Below are 22955 nucleotides of genomic sequence, written 5' to 3' on the forward strand. Positions count from 1 at the left end.
GGTAGGATTTGATATAACAATATTAATCCTACTGATGCATGAAAATGAGAAGTGTTTTCATTTTCTGGTTTGTTCAATTTTTTCTTATTTTTCTTAATGTTTTCATTGTAACATGTCTTCACTTTCTTAGATTTATTACAAGATTTTTAAGGCTATTCTGAATGTGTTTTTTTCTTGGTATGTTTGTTGATATTTATTGTTGGTATACAGGAATTTTATTGATTTTAATGTGATTTCAGTGTGTGGGTCCATGAGCTGGAAGAATTTTCTAGTGGAACCGTAGTGTTCTTTACATATGGATCATATCACCTGCAAATGAGAATACTCTGACTGCTTTCCTTCATATGGACATGCCTTTACATATTTCTGTTTTCATATTGTTTGGAGAATACTTCCCATACTACTTGGATTAGATGAAAAGATTGAACATCTGTGACATATTCCTTATTTTAGTGGAAATGCATTAAGATTTTCTCCAGTTAGGATGCTGTTGGCCTTCTAAATTGTCTTTATAATGTTAAGGTATATCTTCTCCATATCCCAGATTCTCCAGGACTATTTCATGTATCACTGTGAGAATTTGCCAAAGAAATTGTCTGCCTCTAGTGCAATGATCATGTGTTTCCTGTTCTTGATTTCATGTTGTGTATTGTTTATTCATTTGTATTTGTTGAAATTTCTTGCTCTCTGGAGGCAAGCCAACTTGATCATGCTACCTGATATGTCTGAATTTTATTTGCCAGGATTTTATTGAGAAATTTTTCACTTAAGTGTTCCTTCCAATCTTTTTTTCTAGGCTTCGAAGAGACACCATGAGCAAGGGAACTTTTCGAAAAAAGAGTTTATTGGGTATTATTGTTTCAAGAATCATGAGTCTGTGATCAGTATGTGGGGGTACATGGCAGCAGGTAGGCCACCATGTTTCTAGAGAACTAGCTGAGATCTTACATCTTATCTGCAAGTTGGACACAGAGAAAGTGAGAGTTAAGTATAAATGGTATGGAATTTGGGAACCTCAAAGCCCAATCCCATAACAATCCTACAAAAAAAAAAAAAAACATATCTTCTACTTCTTCCCGCACATTTCCTCTAATCAGCAACAAACATTCATACATGTGAGTTTATGGGAGCCACTATCATTCAAAAGACCACATTCTACTCCCAATTGTCCATAGGATCTTAAACATATCGTAATGAAAAATGCACTTAGCTCGCTTTCCAAAAGCCCTATAGTCTTTCACAGTCTACACAGTTTGTCCAAAGAGCTTCATAAAATTGCAGGCAGTCCCTTAATTATTCCCTCTATGAAATTAAATGGCCAATTACACACATCCAATGTGTAATGCCAAATCACATATGTTATCATTGCAAAGGGAAATTGGGAAGGTGGCAAGCCAATTCAAGGCATAATCCCAATAGCGCACACTCCACATTCTCTACCTCTGACAGAAGACGAAGAGATTATATGGGTTCACTCCTCTGGCTTTGGTGATTGTAACATAATTCATAAACTTTTATTGTATCATATAGATCTGTGGATGGTGGTTGTGTTTTCAATGTCACTCATTTCTAGGAATCTTAATATTTCCTTATTTTTTTCTCACCTGATCCTTCAGTAGTGTATTGTATATGTTACTTACTTTCCATGAGTGTGTGTATTTTCTGTACTTTTAATTGTGTGATACCAGTTTGATTCCTTTGGGCTCAGATAGAATGCACAACATTCCTTCAACTTTCTTATATTTTCTGAGGCTTAATTTTTTTCCTAATCTGTGGTCAATTTTGGAGTAATGTCCACAGGCTGATAGAAAATATATGTATAGTTCACTGTAGTTTGTTAGTTCCATTTGCCTGATCATGTCACTTAATTCTGCTTCTCCTATTTTGTTTATTTGCATATGATCTCTTAAGTTGTCAGAATGTAGAAGTAATACAAATCACAACCACTATTATAACTAATCTGTAGTTTCACTATTATAACTACCTGTAGCTATCTGATAACATATATTTTTAAATTTGGGAAGTCTTTGTTAATATGTATATATTTAGAATTGTAGTATGTTTTAGTAATTGCAAAGTATGAAGTGAATATCCTTATATCTTCTGGACAGGATGACTTTGAAATCTATTCTGTCAACTAGATAGAGAAACTGCATAGGATTGCTAAAGGGACATGGTTCTTTGTTCTGTTTCCCTAGTATACCCTCTATATCTCTCATGATGGAAATCCTGTTTCAGGCGAAATATATGATTGTTTACTAGGGAATTGAGGTTATTGATATGTAAATATTATTTAAACTTCTGTGTTAAGTATTGTCATTTTCTTAATTTTTAAGAATTTTGTAGGCTACTTTTGATTGACTGTCCTAGTGGTGTAAATTTTTTTCCTGTGTCCTCTGGTATTTTATCCTTCCCTGCAAATAAAGTATTCCTATTAGGATCCTCTATAGAGGTGGCTACTGGTTATACGTAGTTTTTAATTTATTTATAATATCACATAATCAGCACAGTAACTGGGCAGCTGCCTGTTTTGCATGGAACTATGTCTAATTTGCAAATAATGACTCTGAACTCTTTCTTACAGTGTGGCATCTTGGCTGCTCTTTGTTCCACTTGGACAGCCCTCAGGACCAGGCTTTCCTCTGTCTTAACTCATGGCTGCTGTCCTGCTTCCTCCCTCCTCTCCATCAAATCCATTCTTCCTTTCTTTTTTTTTTATTAACTTGAGTATTTCTTATATACATTTCAAGTGTTATTCCCTTTCCCGGTTTCCGGCAAACATCCCCCTCCCCCCTCCCCTTCCTTATGGGTGTTCCTCTCCCAACCCTCCCCCCATTGCCGCCCTCCCCCCATAGTCTAGTTCACTGGGGGTTCAGTCTTAGCAGGACCCAGGGCTTCCCCTTCCACTGGTGTTCTTACTAGGATATTCATTGCTACCTATGGGGTCAGAGTCCAGGGTCAGTCCATGTATAGTCTTTAGGTAGTGGCTTAGTCCCTGGAAGCTCTGGTTGCTTGACATTGTTGTACTTTTGGGGTCTCGAGCCCCTTCAAGCTCTTCCAGTTCTTTCTCTGATTCCTTCAACGGGGGACCTATTCTCAGTTCAGTGGTTTGCTGCTGGCATTCGCCTCTGTATTTGCCATATTCTGGCTGTGTCTCTCAGGAGCGATCTACATCCGGCTCCTGTCGGTCTGCACTTCTTTGCTTCATCCATCTTGTCTAATTGGGTGGCTGTATATGTATGGGCCACATGTGGGGCAGGCTCTGAATGGGTGTTCCTTCAGTCTCTGTTTTAATCTTTGCCTCTCCCTTCCCTGCCAAGGGTATTCTTTTTCCTCATTTAAAGAAGGAGTGAAGCATTCACATTTTGATCATCCGTCTTGAGTTTCATTTGTTCTAGGCATCTAGGGTAATTCAAGCATTTGGGCTAAAAGCCACTTATCAGTGAGTGCATACCATGTATGTCTTTCTGTGATTGGGTTAGCTCACTCAGGATGATATTTTCCAGTTCCAACCATTTGCCTACGAATTTCATAAACTCGTTGTTTTTGATAGCTGAGTAATATTCCATTGTGTAGATGTACCACATTTTCTGTATCCATTCCTCTGTTGAAGGGCATCTGGGTTCTTTCCAGTTTCTGGCTATTATAAATAAGGCTGCGATGAACATAGTGGAGCACGTGTCTCTTTTATTTGTTGAGGCATCTTTTGGGTATATGCCCAAGAGAGGTATAGCTGGATCCTCAGGCAGTTCAATGTCCAATTTTATGAGGAACCTCCAGACTGATTTCCAGAATGGTTTTACCAGTCTGCAATCCCACCAACAATGGAGGAGTGTTCCTCTTTCTCCGCATCCTCGCCAGCATCTGCTGTCACCTGAGTTTTTGATCTTAGCCATTCTCACTGGTGTGAGGTGAAATCTCAGGGTTGTTTTGATTTGCATTTCCCTTATGACTAAAGATGTTGAACATTTCTTTAGGTGTTTCTCAGCCATTCGGCATTCCTCAGCTGTGAATTCTTTGTTTAGCTCTGAACCCCATTTTTTAATAGGGTTATTTGTTTCCCTGCGGTCTAACTTCTTGAGTTCTTTGTATATTTTGGATATAAGGCCTCTATCTGTTGTAGGATTGGTAAAGATCTTTTCCCAATCTGTTGGTTGCCATTTTGTCCTAACCACAGTGTCCTTTGCCTTACAGAAGCTTTGCAGTTTTATGAGATCCCATTTGTTGATTCTTGATCTTAGAGCGTAAGCCATTGGTGTTTTGTTCAGGAAATTTTTTCCAGTGCCCATGTGTTCCAGATGCTTCCCTAGTTTTTCTTCTATTAGTTTGAGTGTGTCTGGTTTGATGTGGAGGTCCTTGACCCACTTGGACTTAAGCTTTGTACAGGGTGATAAGGATGGATCGATCTGCATTCTTCTACATGTTGCCCTCCAGTTGAACCAGCACCATTTGCTGAAAATGCTATCTTTTTTCCATTGGATGGTTTTGGCTCCTTTGTCAAAAATCAAGTGACCATAGGTGTGTGCGTTCATTTCTGGGTCTTCAATTCTATTCCATTGGTCTATCTGTCTGTCTCTGTACCAATACCATGCAGTTTTTATCACTATTGCTCTGTAATACTGCTTGAGTTCAGGGATAGTGATTCCCCCTGAAGTCCTTTTATTGTTGAGGATAGCTTTAGCTATCCTGGGTTTTTTGTTTTTCCAGATGAATTTGCAAATTGTTCTGTCTAACTCCTTGAAGAAATGGATTGGTATTTTGATGGGGATTGCATTGAATCTGTAGATTGCTTTTGTTAAAATGGCCATTTTTACTATATTTTTTTTATTAACTTGAGTATTTCTTATATACATTTCAAGTGTTATTCCCTATCCCGGTTTCTGGGCAAACATCCCCCTCCCCCCTCCCCTTCCTTATGGGTGTCCCTCTCCCAACCCTCCCGCCATTGCCGCCCTCCCCCCATAGTCTAGTTCACTGGGGGTTCAGTCTTTGCAGGACCCAGGGCTTCCCCTTCCACTCGTGCTCTTACTAGGATATTCATTGCTACCTATGGGGTCAGAGTCCAGGGTCAGTCCATGTATAGTCTTTAGGTAGTGGCTTAGTCCCTGGAAGCTCTGGTTGCTTGACATTGTTGTACTTTTGGGGTCTCGAGCCCCTTCAAGCTCTTCCATTTCTTTCTCTGATTCCTTCAACGGGGGACCTATTCTCAGTTCAGTGGTTTGCTGCTGGCATTCGCCTCTGTATTTGCCATATTCTGGCTGTGTCTCTCAGGAGCGATCTACATCCGGCTCCTGTCGGTCTGCACTTCTTTGCTTCATCCATCTTGTCCAATTGGGTGGCTGTATATGTATGGGCCACCTGTGGGGCAGGCTCTGAATGGGTGTTCCTTCAGTCTCTGTTTTAATCTTTGCCTCTCCCTTCCCTGCCAAGGGTATTCTTTTTACTCATTTAAAGAAGGAGTGAAGCATTCACATTTTGATCATCTGTCTTGAGTTTCGTATGTTCTAGGGATGTAGGGTAATTCAAGCATTTGGGCTAATAGCCACTTATCAATGAGTGCATACCATGTATGTCTTCCTGTGATTGGGTTAGCTCACTCAGGATGATATTTTCCAGTTCCAACCATTTGCCTACGAATTTCATAAACTCGTTGTTTTTGATAGCTGAGTAATATTCCATTGTGTAGATGTACCACATTTTCTGTATCCATTCCTCTGCTGAAGGGCATCTGGGTTCTTTCCAGTTTCTGGCTATTATAAATAAGGCTGCGATGAACATAGTGGAGCACGTGTCTCTTTTATTTGTTGAGGCATCTTTTGGGTATATGCCCAAGAGAGCTATAGCTGGATCCTCAGGCAGTTCAATGTCCAATTTTATGAGGAATCTCCAGACTGATTTCCAGAATGGTTTTACCAGTCTGCAATCCCACCAAGAATGGAGGAGTGTTCCTCTTTCTCCACATCCTCGCCAGCATCTGCTGTCACCTGAGTTTTTGATCTTAGCCATTCTCACTGGTGTGAGGTGTAATCTCAGGGTTATTTGATTTGCATTTCCCTTATGACTAAAGATGTTGAACATTTTTTAGGTGTTTCTCAGCCATTCGGCATTCCTCAGCTGTGAATTCTTTGTTTATGCTCTAAGATCAAGAATCTACAAATGGGATCTCATAAAACTGCAAAGCTTCTGTAAGGCAAAGGACACTGTGGTTAGGACAAAATGGCAACCAACAGATTGGGAAAAGATCTTTACCAATCCTACAACAGATAGAGGCCTTATTTCCAAAATATACAAAGAACTCAAGAAGTTAGACCGCAGGGAAACAAATAACCCTATTAAAAAATGGGGTTCAGAGCTAAACCATTCTTCCTTTCTTCTTTGGTAGCTTCTTCTTCCTTCTTCCCTCCTAGTGATCCTCTCTAGCAAAGCCCTCAAAAACTCACCTCCACCATCTCTCTGCTGTGCTTCTTTATAATCACAATTAACTGGGAGCAGAGTCACTTTTTTGGGAGTTTTAACCAGTCTTACATTCTACCAATTAGCTTTAAAATACAAGCAGAATTAGGTCAGTCCCCTACAGGGTTTTCTTTTCTTTTTTTTTTTTGGTTGGTTTAATTTTTCCTTTACCTCTTTACTTTTTATTTGATTTTTGGCTATCTCTTATTAATTGTTTATTTTATTTATTTACATTTCCAATGTTGTTCCTCTCTCCAAAATCCCCTAATGAAGCCTATCATCACATTTCTGCTCAGCTTTCCCTATATAACAGTGCTCCCCAACTCACACTATCCATTCCCACCTCACACCTCTAGGATCTCCATTTGGTGGGGCAACAGGCCTAGCAGAGTCAAGGTCCTACAACCACATTGATACAAAATAAATCAATCCTCATACACAGTACCTAGGACCATAGACCCATACTTGTATACAAGTTGGCTGGCAGTTAAATCCCTAGGAGCTGTGGGTTTGGTCACAGAGGGTCTGGTTAGATATTAAAGACCAATGATTGCTGCTTTCTCTTCTTTTTCTGGTTATAGAGGAAATTATGTTTGTGTGCTTCTCTTTCTTGAAATTATTGTGAGATGATTAATTTCTTGGATTTTCTTGGGTAAAATTTAGTTCGTTGTCTTGTAGTTTACCTCCTATTATCCTATGTTGTGCTTTCTTAGAGAAAAATATTGTTTAAATTTGGTTTTGTCATGTAATATCTTGGTTTCTTCATTTATGGTGATTGTGAATTACACAGTGTATAGGAGCTTGGGTCTGCATTACATCTGCCCAAGATTTTCTGGCTATTAGAGTCTCTATTGAGAACTCTGGTGTAATTCAAATAGGTCTGAATTCATTTGGTAATGGATATTTGTACTACTCCCTTTAATGTTCTTTCTTGGATCTGTGAATTTAGTGTTTTAATTTTTATGTGAAGGGAGGAATTTTTCTGGTACAATTAATTTGGCATTCTGTAGGCTTTTTGTATTTTTTTGGCCATTGCAATTCGCTTCTATATCTATTATCCTTAGGTTTGGCCTTAAATTGTGTCCTGAAATTCATGGCTATTTTGGATTCAATACACCATACATTTTCATCTGAGATGGATTATTTTGCTTTGTGTGGTGACCTCCTTGATCCCAATTCTTCCATTTATTATCCCGCTGGATAATGAGACATGGTCAGGAATGATGACCTCTTACCATAAACTATATGAAAATAGGGAGGTAAATTTGTGTGTCAAGTATCAGTAGTCACCTGGATAGGTTTCCTTCCTGGTTGGCCATATACAACAGTTTAAAAAACCCATGATTTATGTTCCCTGGGATTCCTACGATGATGCAATCAGACATGACAGAGAAAGACCAGAATACACATGAGGGAAATTGATTTATATAATAGAGAACATTTGAAAGTTAGGTTACAAAATATCTGATCACACTGTGATCTCCAAGAATGTATTATTTAATGAAAAACTATTTTGTGGTATAGCATCGCCAGGGCACAGACATTTATGCAAGAGCTGTTTCCTGTAAATATCGAGTTTATTACTGTATGGCTCACCTACCACACACCTTTATTGCAAAGGGAAAAAGTTCACTTAGGTCCAGAGCATTCAAGGCAGGACTTGAAAGGAAATGAAGGTAGCTAAGGCAATGGAAAGTCTTAGAGTTGAAGGATTTTTAGGAAAGTGTTCAGAGGGAACAAGAATTCCCTTCTTCTGGGAGGTCAGTGAATTAGGAAGGACCCTTGGGAGTTTTGTTGACAACAGCATCTGAGTCCGGGAACTTCATTGGTAAAATTAATGTCTGGATTTTGTGTTGTGAAACAGCACATTGGCTCTGCAGCGTTTGGCAAGGTCCATGGACAGAGAGATCACACCAGCTGGGAACAATCTGACAAGAAATCAGGTTTTATTCAGTTACCTGTGAAGTCCTCAAGGAGAGAGGAATGGACGGGTAACACCTTAATAGAAGGCTTTAGGATCTCAATAGTGCTACTCTAGACGTCTTCAGTATAGATGCAGAAAAAGAAAAACTAAATGACTTCACAGGAATTAGCTCAATTCTGATCATGATTATTTCACATTGGCAGTTTGTACTTGATTCGTCTTTTTAAATTTAAACAAGAGCATAGGGTGTAAATTCGAGGTAGCATTACAGTCACAGTACGTTAATACCATCTTTAAGGTGCCCAGCATCTAACACTCTGTGGCTAGAGATTCTACTTTTAACTGGATCACCAGAGAAAATCTACAATCAACCATGCTAGGGAGGCCCTGATCAGTGTGTATGTTCTGTCCATGTCCACAACAACCCACTTCAGCAGAAATGCCTCCATTTTACAGGTGAAGAAACCACAGCTCAGAGCCAATTATCATCAGATCCCTCAGTCTCACTGGCTGTCAGTTACACCCACATCCTTCTCTGTGAAGGGAAGCTTTGGGCCTGATGTGGGCTGTGCAAGCTGACTCTCCTGAGATGATCAATGCTCTTCTTGAACCTGGGAGAACTGAAGACAAGATGAGCACACAGACTCCTGGGATAGATCCTGCCTCTGGGTCCTAGGGTGGGACACAGTATCCCTTGCCATGTGCCTCTCCACATCTGAGGAATCTGTTCCCATGTGTCAGCTTCTATGGCAGTGGGTCTCAACACTCCTAGTGCTGCAACTCTGCAATACAGCTCTTCATGCTGTGGTGACCCCAACCATAAAATTGTTTCATTGCTACTTCATAATAAATATTGCTGTTCTTATAAGTCATAATATGCAAGGTATCTGTTATCAAGGTATCTGATATGCAATCTGTGTGAGAGGTTGTGCTTCACAGGTTGATAAACATTGCTTTATACAATATATTTTTAAAAGAAAGGCCTTCATATAAGGAGGACCTGAGGCAGTCCTAAGTGCAGAGACACCATGAAGTAGTGACAAGTTTTAGCAGTCCCAAGGCTGCTTGCATTATCGACAGCAGAGCTTTCTGGCTAAAGGCACAATGTGAAATCACGGTCCCCATTACTTTTCTTACCTCAATTTTCCTCCTTACAATGTCTGTCTGCTTGGACATGTTCGTCCAGGAAGCTAGTCTCTGTAGTCTCTGATAAAGGCAGAATGCTAAAGGCAGGAATGGTTTCCCTCTTTCGGCCCACAGTCACTTTTATAGTAGTAAGTTCAAATCCCCCGTGGGTAACTGTCTGTTTCTCACATAGTGGATGAGAATTGAAATATCATCTGTTTGAGTTGACAAAAACCAACTCCCACTTCAGATTTAGAGCTGACCAACAATTACTTCCAGGAGAATGAAGAAGCTGGCCAGGCCTGGATACTCAGATCCCCTCCCTGCCGGGATAATCCCACCCACAGTAGACTTCAGCTTCACCTAGCAGGTGTTACAGAAAAGTCTGTCCTTAAGATTCTGTAATCCACAATATACACAAACCCTATATTGTTATGTGGCCGATTTGGGGAGTTTCTCCATGTTATAATAATTCTGCCCTCTTCTCTCCCCTTGGATGCACTCTGTTCTCTCTTGTCTGTTGGTCCTAGAAGGACCTGGGTCAACTCATGGACTTCTAGGGGAGGAACTTTTGTTGTAGGAGTGAACATGGATCAAGAATGCAACCCCATTCTGACTGGGCAACTAAGCTCCAGAAAAATTCCCCAGGCAAAGACTTGGGTCATGTGGGAGCCTACACTGTTTAACAGGGAGATCTGGTTGCTTTCTCCAGGAAGAAGCACTTGGAGTTGAGTATCACTTCTCAACCTTCTGTTTTAAGTCACTTCTCAGAAGAGATACTTTGTTCTAACTCCTCCACGGGACCTACCCTTCAGTGTGGCTGGAGGATCCTATGGTGTTAGAGCTCTTAATTGGGAGTAGGAGCACTCAGACTGACTTGGAGAAGCCTATTTTCAAGTTTATCTAGATGTGAGGAACAGGTGCTTTTAAAGAAGCATGTGAAAGTTTTTCTTGCAGGAAAGCCCACTCTGCTGGCAAAGTCAGGCAGGACAGGGAAAAGCGAGTTCATTTGCTGCCATCACAACCTACCAGAGTCTCTGTGGGGTGAAGTATTCCCTCACCTTGGTAACAAGAGCATGTAATAAATGAAGTTTTGCCACTCTCTGTAGTGGAGCCGATGTCAAAATCTCACTGAGAATCATGCATAGCCTGGATTTAGGCTGTATTAATGTAGGCAACAATTTCAGTGTTATCTGCAAGGTACCATGGGAGAGTAGTAACCCAAGTCTGCATGCACCTCGACAGTTTTCACTGTAGTCTTCTAATTCATTTTGTAAAATTTTATAGTGAGTTCATGGAAGAACAGGCTCAAACATAGAAATGAACAATCAAAGACACCCACATACACACACAAACACACACACACACACACACACACACACACACACACACGCCCATACTTTACTGACATGGTGCATATTTTTTGCAAACCACAAATATGGTGAGCATTAATGAAAATACACTAATTATTAAATCAATGGAGGAAGCTGTGGTGAAGCTGGGGCTTAGAGTTACTTAAAAGGTCCTATGAAGGCTCTTCTTTTGCTGGAGGCTAAACTTCAAATGCAATTGGGGTTCCCTATTTTCTTTTTGCATAGCACATAGGACTAGGGTGGAAACCAGGGTTTTCAGCATGTTTGGCAAGTACTGTAACATTGAATTAAATCCTTAGGCTGGAACACTATTAATGTTACACAAAATTACAGGGCAAGCTGGATGAAGACACCTAGCTGACAGTGTGGACATCTTAAGATTTGTACTGGACAGTGACAGACTTTTCTGAAGACTGGAAATGTTTACAATGTCAGAGAGAATGGAAGGCCCCTCAGACTACAATTTACTCTAAGAACAGTTTATTCAAGTAAGGGATAACTTGAACTATTGTCTCCTGTCACAGATGTCAGTAGAAATTATGCAAGGTATTGTATGCCAGTGGTAGCATTAGCAAGACAAAGCACACCTTGTCTTGAAGGCTAATAAATTAGGAATATGTATAGCAAGACGCTAGCTCTTCCAGGTCCTTTCATAGTAACTGAGAAGCTCAAATACACTGGCAATGTGAAAGTGTGGTGGATATCTAGTTACCACTAGCTTCTGTTTTGATACAGACGACCCTTTCTGTGGCATGGTCAGCTTCTAATGAATGACTAGAGGACCTATGCTTGAGAATAAACAAACAATACATTGCTTCTCTAGATGCTGAGCTCTTAAAAGCCTTGGTGTCCCAGCAACTGTTTGTGGACATTCTGGATCATTCCTTCTGAACTTTAACTTTCTGAGTAACTCAGACTCTGAGTAAGTCAGTTTAATTCCATAAATTGGAAATCAGTCACCTGGAAAAAAATACTTTTACAACAGGAACCCAGATTTGCCACGGAAAAAGGGCAGCTTGAACTGGCCCACCTAGGTTCTGGGTTTGCACAGGCTTGCTATCCAAAAGAAACATGTGCTCACAGCTGTAGGCTGCATTCACTATGGTTGCTCTTGAGGTTCCTCCCTAAACGGCTTAGATTAAGATAATTTTCTTAATATCTATCAAAAGAATTCATTATGTGCAGCAGGCCTACAGGAAGATGGTTTCCATTCTGTATTTTATAAATGTGCATAGTAGATATGGTCATCACTGATACTAGGTGAAGTATCTGCTCTAATATGGAAACTAAGTGATGCTGGAGGAACATCCTGAATCCTCAATGAGCAGTGGGGCCACCTGAGCCCTGTATGGATGCCTGGTAGACTAACACATTGAGCCTGCACAGCTCAGTAAGAATACACATTTCCTGAGATCTCTCTGTTTAATTTGAGGTACCCTGTCCACCTAAGGGAGCACATGCCCTGGAAAGACAAAAGCCACCTGCAGGATCTGTGGTGATGCCTCACAGGTTAGAACCTGCAGGATCTGTGGTGATGACTCACAGGTTAGAACCTGCAGGATCTGTGGTGATGACTCACAGGTTAGAACCTGCAGGATCTGTGGTGATGACTCACAGTTTAGAACCTCTGCTGCTCTCTCAGAAGAAGCACGTGGTTCCCAACAATCATCTACAACAGGGAATGTGATTCCTTTTTTTGGAGTATGAGGGAAATTCACCCAGGACAGGCCACAGACATACAGTAGAGAAAAAGACCCATTGACATAAATGATCATTCTACGCCTAATCCACAACAATAAAAACACAGCATATGTATGGTCTAGGACAACAGCATTTATCAAAACCTATTTCCCAACATGACTTTGGAGGTCATTATCTGTGGGGGTATATTGACAGTGTATTGCAAGAAAGACTGAAGCATATGGTTCTCCATTAGGATTACTTCCATATACCTTTGGAAATGTCAATTTGTCTACAGCTCTACAAATATGAGTGTATATTAGTCAAAATGTGCTACACAGGATCAATAATGAGCGTGTGTTGTAGACTGTTTTATTAAGATTAGCAGAAAACATGACCGCATGGACAAAGTTTGGCAGTGATCACATCATAAAATGTGCATCCAAGAAAAGAACATATTATCCACACAAAACACACTATCACTCTAGGTAACCATTGGTGGCTTTGAATTTACTATTTAGCCCAGGAACTCTGGACCGTGCAGAATCCATCTTTAGCTGTCAGTTCTAAGAGCACAAGAGGGGACAGAACACTTGAATAAGCAAGATGGTCTCAAGAGTCAAGAGATAAAAATCAAGTTTTATTCATAAAGAATACAATTTAAACAAAAAATGATTAAAATGAATATTAATATAAATATCTAAAAGTATTTTCAGATGTGAAAAATATTAACAAGAACATATAACTATGAAATAACAAAACAAAAACTTCATTTAAGATCATAACAAAAATATTTCTAAACAGTATATACTTAGTGAACATTTAGAAGCACAGTTATATTGCTGTCTTCTCTAGCAGGCAAAATGGCAGTGCAGTCCCCAAGTGGTCTCTCAAGTGGTGTTATCCTAAACAGAAAGAGAATAAGTTATCATTCAGTCAGGCTGGCTTAGTGAAAGATAAATTTAGTGTTTCTTAGCAAAAAATAAACTATGAGGGAGAGTATTCATCCAAAAAATGTTGGTATTATTCAGGATGGCAGTCAGCGGGGGAATCCTGAGAAAGCAACCTATTCTTCAGGAGACTCTCTTCCTGCTGTGTGTCCCACTCCAGCTCTTTTGCAATTTCTGAGACCAGGGAGAGGAAGGCAGTTATTCAGAAACTGATGTGTTGGGGACTTGCATACCAGCTGTCAGGTTGCTGCCTTCTACCCACTCAGATCTATTTTAGGTCACCATTGATTTGTTAACTGATAACATTGTTGGTGTGTCTGTGGGCAGGGCAAAGTCTACAGCAACCCTGACAGTAATGTGGGCTGCCCATCTGGGCCTCAGACTTTAACCAGTGCAAACCAAGAAAGGGCAATGGGAAGAGACCTCATTGGGTTGCAGGATGAAATGAGAAGTCAACCTGTCACCAAGATGAAAGCCAATGACAAAGAATAATTTGCCATTTGCACTCGGTTCTTATCTCTGAAAGGTGCTTCCCAAATGGAGGTCACATGACCACAGAATATCATTTATCACAGGAACAAAACTTTTTCAAAGCGCTACATAGCATCCATTCTATCACAGGGACATGCAGTAATATGATAGGTTATTCATCTGTCACCATTTCCAGACTGCAGCTTCAAAAAGAGCACCAAAGCATAGTTCTTAATAAGTCAGTTCCTGAAAAGTGGTTGTCTTCCCAGAATACTCGTGCACAGACAGAGGAATGAACATTGCATTGCATGAGGTGGTTCTATTGTTGGAGTGTACATTATTAAGGTGGTAGGGAAATCAAACATGTATCAAATTGACAAATGCAATCAAATATTTTTAGGCTGACACAGCTGCTTGTCCCTACCAGATGTTGCTTGGTTTGGATGTTGTTGGTTTTCTCCTGTTCGTCTTTATCTTTCTTGTTCAAATCAAACAAAAATTTCTGTAGCAGCGGTGCAGAATCAAGCTGTTCTGCTTTGCTCTCCTTTCTGAATGGGAACAACTTCTTCTGCATACATATCTTGTCCATATGGATCCGGCTGGGCAGGTGGCTGGAAACACACACTGCATAGTTAGATCCTGCACCCTCTTCCTCCTATTCCTACTCCCAAGTCCCACAAACTCGCTCTGCACCCAGATACAGTGAAAACTTCATAGAATACATCTTGATACACACAAGGCTGCTGCACAAACATCAAACTGCCAATTCAGGGAAGACTAAATTGTTTCTGGGATCCAAGTACCAAAAAGCATTCATTTCTCTCCAAAACAACAGGGGATAGACATCTATCCATGGAAGCAAAAGGCATGGGGGCAACATTAATAAATAGTGGGCAAATACCCTCAAAGGAGGTCAGTAGAATTAAGGGAAGGTCATGTTATCCATGTGGTCCACACATTGAGTTTTGTTAAACCTGGTGTGACCGCAGAGGCCCAGTTCACCTTTAAGCCTTTTGGTGAGCTGAATAAGTACTGGTCTACCTAGAACCTTCTGAAGATGCCTAGACACTCTGGGTATGAGTAACAGTCTCCTGTGGACCTAAAAACTGAGTCCAAAAGGCCCAGGGCACAGTGATGTTTAAAGAGCACAAGACCTGGAGCCAGAGCTGCAGACCTCCAATCAGAACAAAGGATGGCACCTGTGGGCAAAGCAGAGTTAATGGCCTCTCTGACCAGTGCTCACCGATAGAAGTTAATTTCCTTCTGGAGCTCCTGAAATTTCTCACAATGCTCGATGTTCCTCATCTCTAAGTTTTGCAGTAATGACATGACCTCCCTCTCCTTTATCTTCAATTTTTCATAAAATGGATTTAACCTGACATAGCGGCTGGCCCTAGGAGAGTAAAACACAATGAACATCTGCGTTTAGGAATATATGAACTCAGGCTGGGTCTTCTAGTACCCCAGCCCTGGGAGGACAATTTCTGAGTTCTACATATTGGGAGCTTCTTCAGCTTCAGAAACTTGTTATTCTGGGCCCAGGACCCCATAAGCTTGGCATCGAGATAAAGGGTTCCCAGGTTCCCTTTCTTCACTCAGAAGGGCTGGATCTGCAGTCAAGCTAGTTATGCTAACAAGGGCCTAGGCCACAGCTCTCCCACATCCAAGACCTAGAAAACTGTGATTTCATTTTTCCTGTTTTGACAACAGGAATTCTACATCCTGAATAATTAATATTGTAGAGACACACAATTCACACAATTATGGAGTTGAGACCATAAATCGCCACAAAAGTATAATCTGCCCAAATGGCACAAATATACAGACAAATGTGACCACATTGGCAAAGAAGTGTGCAGTTGAAGAGGGGCTCCCAAAAAAATGCACTCACATCACCATGAAATTGTTATACATGAATATACTCAGGAAAGAACATAGACCCCTAGATTCCAAGTGTGGGGGGAAATATAAACAGATAAAAATTGCGCATGTGCATGTAGGTGTGTACACACAGAGACACAGAAACTGGGACACACACACAACAAAAGAAAAGTAAACAGTAAGAGAATGAAAAAGGGAGCGAAATATGCAAACGGAGAACACAATCAGAATCAGAAAAAATGCATGCCACATTATTGGCTCAGAGGTAAACAAAAAAGAAGGAAAAGCCCTGTGTCTCTGGCCATCTAGTCAAACATTGAGATGAACAATTTGGGATCTGTCACCTCAGGCTACTGCAACAAGAGTCCTCACTCAGTCACCTTCCTAGCACACACCCAAACTCACAGCACCTAGAACCTTGCAAAGCTACCACCTGTCAAGGGCTTTCCAAATGCACACTGGGAACTCATCTCCAGTAACGTTATCTCTGAATCGTCACTAAGGCCACAAGTTCAGATTTTCAGCTGGAGGCAGCAGATGAGACCATTTCCCATCTCACTCCTGACCAAGGGTCAGGTTCTGATCTCCTCTATATCAGAAATGAGGTTTAGGACGAGTATTTTGGGAGGCACAGCTTTCTAGACCCCAACACCTTAATAGAATACGATGGAGGTGACATTGCAGGTCCATGAGTGACACAAGGCAGTTTGGAGCAATGCATACCTGTTGTTCCTGTATCTCTCTGTCACGTAAGTCAGGAGATCTCTTAGCTCATTTCTCTCCTCAGTAGCTGACTGCAGCTGTCTAATCAGTCTCTGCTCTTCTGTGTTCTCCGTGTTGGCCTCCTTGTTGATTACCACAGGGCCAGGGGATGATGTCAGTCTCCCATCCTCTGTAGGTAGGAGAACACAAGTGAACATTTTTGGGGAAACTGATGAGTGTGCATAGACCATGGCAAGCCCCAAACAGGAGGAGAGCATGTGTAGACCACAGTGTCACCACAAAGAGTTTGTTGTTGCCTAAGAGACCTCCTCAGTGGAAGTCAACTCTCCCAGCACTCTATAGAGACCAAGAGATGTCAGATGCCGGGTGTTCCCTATGCCTGCTGACCCATGCTCCATGTACCACAGAGATGGCTTCTACGGGATTGTTATCAAGTTAACAGGGTACAACTTTCTTTCAGGACCCTCACCGCTGTACTTTCAGAAGTCAGATGATAAATTCAACCTCCAAAAGATTTGAGTGATTGGAGATACTCAGATGTCCCGCACTGATACTCTAGGCCACACCATTTGGAATTTAAAAGCATTGCCGGGGATGTCATGGTCAACAGACTTATCAATTCCCCTAACTGAAACACCAAATGCCACAGAAGTGCCAATTGGTTACAGGCTGAATCTTTGGTCTACCTTCTACAAATAGTTTTAGTACTGTAAAAAAATGTTTGTAACACACAAACTCTAATTTATAATGCTAAGGATGTCCCATCTCTGCCAATTAGAAAAAGTCAGAGGAGTTCTAAGAACATAAGGCCAGAAGCATAATTCTCTCCCTGATACTAAAGACAGAGATCTACTTTACTTAAAGAAGCAATGAGAGTGAAGTAGATTGATGCCCTGTCTAAATTCAATAAAGTTGGACACTCAGTGTCTCCTGATGGTGTTATTATATCAATGTAACGTATCATATGCACGTTAACAGTGAAGGCCAGAAGTTCACAGAATAATAGCATTGGCCTTACCATATCCTCCCTTTGGGGATGGGCAAACTAATGTTCTGAAATCCTTGACTTTTAGGAATTGTGATCTTCATGGAAATTCAATTCCTTTGCAGATACTCCAGTTGTTCTGGCCTATTGCTAGACAGGTCAGCATAAGCCTATTCTCCCTCTGACAGAAAGCTCAGCATACAATTCACAGAACTTACTCAGCATTCCCCAGGCCAGCTTTCGTTGTCCACCATTTATTTTTGATGAAAGGCGAGATTCCCTCACTCCAGTCTGTCCAAAATCGGCGTTCACTCTCCCAAAATTCTTGCCAAGCCGGGAAAACATGTCTTCCTGTGTATCTGCCAGGCAGGGACTGAGAAAAAGTAGGACACTGGTGGTTACTACAACACTGATGACATCACAGAGGATGCCAAGAACTCTCTAGGACACAATAGAATGTCCAAGAAGGGACCGCTGATGTCATGGTGAACAGACTTTGCCTCCCTGCTAATAATCTCCCTGTACAGTGCATAAGCTGAGGTGCCCTTTCCTGGAGACCTTCCCAGGGCATAGCCACTGAGCAACTCCTGCTTGCAAGACCAAATTTTCGTCAAGGCTTGATTATAAAAACCTGAGTAATTCCTATGCATTTTAATGAATTTTTCCCTCTAAATCCTGCTCAAAAATATCTCATTAAGTCAAATTATCCTTACTCATCAATATCAGCCATTAAAAATTCCTGAGAAATAATACCAGTTTGAATAAGCAGTCAGAAGGTTCTCCTGTCTCCTTACGTACACGTCCTTGAAATCACATCAAGAAATAGCCTGTAGGTTAGGTTGCGACATGGGTGTGTGTTATGGGAACACTCATGAAGCCTTGTCCTTAGCTTAGCATTCGACAGTTGCCACAAAATCCCTTAGGAGATAGAGTTGAAATCATTATGTTGTTCGGAACAGTGTGGAGTCCAAGTGCCAAAGGAAAGTGAAATGTAGGAGCCACCAATGGAGGCACCCACATGCTGCTTGGGGGTTCTCCTCTTTTTACTAATGTCACCAAAGGAGCATTGCTCACAGGCCTCTGTAAGCTCTACCATGAGATTCTGTCTGACAGTTTGTGTCTTAGGCCTTTCACAGGGCATGCTCTATCTTCTCTAAATTTAACCCCATTCTTCTAGTTTTGAGACCCAACCGGTGATTATCTCTTAACCCCTATGCCCTGTTTTGGTCCATATCACTTCCCTACCATGTCTATTCTGAAGCTCCAGCTTCAGCTTTCCTCACGCTATGTTCCTCTGTAAGCCTGGAGTTCTGCCCACATACTTTCTGCAGCATATCTTGGCCTTCAGATCTTTATTATGTCCAATCGGCAGTTAGACAACACCTAAGAGATCTCTCAGTTTGTGTTGAGCTGGTGAGAAGGACAAACATCTACAAAATAGCAAACTTGATGATGGACCGTAGAAATGACAAGACAGTAATCCTGCCAGCACTTAGCTCTCTGCCAGTAAAGAACTAACAATTGAAAGTTGACAACCTTAGTACAAAGGGAGCTCACCTCATCATTTCCCCTTTTACACCACAAAAAATAACTGTCTTTAACACTGATCAGCTACATAAAATGAGAAAATTTATAGGATGCATCAGATAAGAATGACGGTCACAACATTTAGTCCATTTGTATTTCGTAAAATTGGAGAAGGTACTTCATGAACTAAATTATATTAGTGTAAAATTTTGTACCTGAATCATTTTCTCTCACTTTTTAAGCTTTTTTCTTCTCTATTTATCATAGTTTGCACTTATTAACCATAACAACTCTCCTGAAATGAAAAACAATTTTGTTAATTTTAAATAATTTAAGGGTTTATGTGCTTCATCTTTATAATTTTCCACCTCTTTTGTGGACATATTGCCATTTTTTTTCTTTTTTCAACTTCCACATGTAGATTATTTTTTCTCTGATATGGAGAAGGATGCAAGGGTGGACTTCAAATATGAGGTGATGGTGGATATCAACGGAGTTGAGCTGCATGATATGAAATTCACAGAGAACAAAAAAGGAGTTTAAAAAAACTAAAATGAGCACAGTGGGGAATGAAGAAATGAATGCTTAGCATGGAAATGTTCGTCAGTAGACTCTGCATTTGTGGCGTGGGCTGGGTTTGGGTGGGGTTCTGGAGTAGTCAGAATGTTGTCTGTTCTGGTCCTTCCAGTGAAACTCCTCCCTCATCTCTCATCCCTCCTCTGCCTCCACCTCCACCTCCAACTGCCATAACTGCCTCCTACTACAGCAGCAGCTTCTGGGCATCTGCCTTTCTGCTCAAGCAGAAGTGCTCAGGGGTGATACAAGATTTGAAAAGTCCAGGGGAGCAGTCAGGCCATGCACACTCTGTTGTCATCCCCGTCAGGGCTCAGGATTTATGGTGCCAGAGCGGTTGTGGCGGGCATTTTGATGCTGCAGTGGGTTGTCTGTCGAGCCCCTCATTCTGGACCTCCCATGTCCCCCCTGGTCCTGTCAGGTTCCTAGTTGTCACATTCCTGTGTGATTGTGAACTCGTTTCCTTTTCTGAGTCTCATAACAAGAAAATTTAAGAGTAAACTATCTAATCATCTCCATCTGAGACCTGAGAAGGAGAAATGTTGCCTGAGTAAACAGGAAATTCAGAGCAAATAGCTTCCAATTCTAAAGAAATGACAGAAATTGTTGGCTACCAGACAGACAAATTTTTCCATGTCATTGTGTCATCCACCCTCAGTTGAACGGGTCATGGGCTCTGACAACAATCCTTTGAAGTAGGTCACTTGAAGGACTATCCTCTTTTTGTTCTCCAAAGCCTGGGACAATAGACTTCCCCATCATCCACTTCTCCACAGTCTGGATAACTTTCTGGCAGCAGTGGAGGTAAGTGGGTGGTATTTCACCCCATGGCAACCTTGCCACATTTGAAGGGAACTCCAGTTAGTGTTCTTTAGTTCCCATCATCTTCTTCAGTCAGACTGGGGACACTGCCAGGAGTTGAGGTCTCTCCCACTGTGAAAAGCCTTTAACTATTTGGACATCTGAAACAGCAGATTCTTCAGATCTGTAAAGGATTTGAGAACTGCCTTTTTATGTTAAGTATATCTCACTGGACAAACGTGGCTTTTTTCCAAGGGATTCACTTTCTCTGTACCTTTGAATACATATAAAAGAAGCTAAATAAAGCTCATTTCTGTACCAACTGAACTAGTACCTAACATCACTAGAACACTGATTATTTATAGTTGGATAGTACTATTTGCATTCCTTAATTATCCATGGCAGTGTACAGTAGTAATTTTATACAATTAGAATTATACACCACATTGTGAATAAAATGCATATACTTATATCTGAAACAAGATTTCAATCATTTATGTAAATACAATTTTAAATTCGAAATCCATGACATCCTGAAATATTTGAGACTTGGTGTTGCTTTCTAGTACAAAAAGAGATTGAACAATCTATGTTTTTTTATCATTTTAGCGCCTTACTCCTCCTTCCCAAAACTTCTAGATAGGAGAGGAAAGGGTTGAGGAGGGAAAGAGAAAATAAGTAAGACATCCCTGATTCCAATCTCCTTTACACTTTCCTCACTGACGATGACCAGTAAAAACTTGCAACCAACCCACTAAAGGACAATAAAAATCTATGACCCACTGCAGACAAATAATCAGCTACCCATCCTTCTTTTGAGAATGAGGGTGTCATGTTCTCTAAAGATGTATCCCTATGAGTGTGGGGTGACAACAAGTTTTGGGGACCTTACAATACTTGGGATATTTTCCAAATCCTGTGAGATCCTGCAGTTTTATATGCTTCCAAGTCCTGATTGTGGAGGGATTAACTGAAGTCCTGGCTACATTAACAATTGAAAATACAAACACACATTCATACAATTTGAGGAAGGTCACACAATATCTACCTCTTGAAGTTTGCTCAAAACAATTGTTCAGTGACTTTTTTATTTAGCTTCAGGTATCTTCTTAGTATACAGGCAGAAACGAGACAGATTGCTGAAATAATGTTAATAGCTTCTAAGCCAGTCACGAATAGAGTTCCTGCAATCCTCTGAAGTCTCATTAGAGAGGCTCTATTTTGCACACTACTCACAATTCTTATGTCTCCTGTGTAGCAAACTAAAATGGACTGTTATGATCTGCTTACATATTTCAAAAGTTTTCCCAACACAAAGTATTCCACCCTCCTCCAAAAAACAAGATATTCCTCACAAAAACAAGTCCACTCCCTCTGGTACCAATTTATATATCAGTCACATTTCTGTTACTTCAAAAAAATACCGTGACCAAAAGCATGTCAAGGAATACAGTGTTTCACGTTGTGGTAGCCAACCCCCAACTACAAAATTATTTCATTGTTAAGTCATAAATGTAAGGTTACTACTCTTTTGAATGGTAATGTAAATATCCTGTATAAAGTATGTCTCCTATGTGATTGCCCCAGGAAGTAGTTGCAACCAACTGGTTGAAAACTGCACCTTATGTGTGGAGGTGGTGGTTGTGGGTTTTTTGTTTTCTTTTGTTTGTTACTTTGGCCTCTTTGTCAAAACCGAGATGCTGATGAGAACATACACCAATATCTGCGTCCTTTATTATCTTCCATTAGACATTGTGTTTGTTCTCATTGTATCAACAGGCTGGGTTTCTTTTTACTATTCCCCAAAATGAACTTGAAATTATTAAAGATGATACGTCCTGCAGTGTTTTACTGTCTTACTATTTGGCAGTGTCTGACTGCCCTTCATTTTTGCTTTCATTGGTTGAGATCTTTTTTTCATTCCCATGAAGCCCTGCATAACAATTAGGACTGGATGGATTGTAGACGATTCTGGTAGGAATTCGATAAAAAATATCAGTCATATTGATACATGAAAACATGAGGTGTCTTCATTTTCTGCTTTCTTCAGTTTTTTCTTATTTTTCTTAATGTGTTCTTCGTAGCACGTCTTCAGTTCCTTAGATTTATTACAAAATTTTTAAGGCTAGTCTGAATGGGTTTCTTTTCTTGGTATGTTTGTTGATATTTATTGTTGGTATACAGGAATTTTATTGACTTTAATGTGATTTTAGTGAGTGGGTCTATGAGCTGTAGGAGTTTTCTGGTGGAAACATCGTGCTGTTTATATATGGATCATATCACCTGCAAATCAGAAAATTCTGACTGCTTTCCTTCATATGGACATGGCCTTTCCATCTTTCTATTTTCTGTTTTGGATAAGAATTCACATACTACTTGGATTAGATGAAAAGATTGAACACCTGTGACTTATTACTGATCTTAGGGAAATGCATTAAGATATTCTCCAGTTAGGATGCTGTTGGCCTTGTATATTTTCTTCATAATGT

At 40.5% G+C, this 22955-nt stretch overlaps 1 protein-coding gene across 3 annotated transcripts in view; it reads right to left on the reverse strand.

Annotated features, from left to right (window-relative positions):
* Positions 1 to 13174: 13174 nt before the first annotated feature.
* The window catches only part of LOC134480136 (disks large homolog 5-like), a 323827-nt gene continuing 314046 nt past the window's right edge, over positions 13175 to 22955 (reverse strand). The window contains exons 1-5 of one of the 3 annotated variants that reach the window (XM_087560216.1): positions 17784 to 17932; positions 16581 to 16749; positions 15220 to 15369; positions 14401 to 14587; positions 13175 to 13460 (exon numbers count right to left, since the gene is read on the reverse strand). In XM_087560216.1, the coding sequence (XP_087416342.1) occupies positions 13446 to 13460; positions 14401 to 14587; positions 15220 to 15369; positions 16581 to 16749; positions 17784 to 17910 (648 nt within the window). In that variant the 5' untranslated portion in view covers positions 17911 to 17932 and the 3' untranslated portion in view covers positions 13175 to 13445. 3 annotated transcript variants of the gene reach the window in all.

Source organism: Rattus norvegicus, chromosome 8 (genome assembly GCF_021556685.1).
Source record: "Rattus norvegicus strain SHRSP/BbbUtx chromosome 8, alternate assembly SHRSP_T2T, whole genome shotgun sequence".
NCBI classification, from domain to species: Eukaryota; Metazoa; Chordata; class Mammalia; order Rodentia; family Muridae; genus Rattus; species Rattus norvegicus.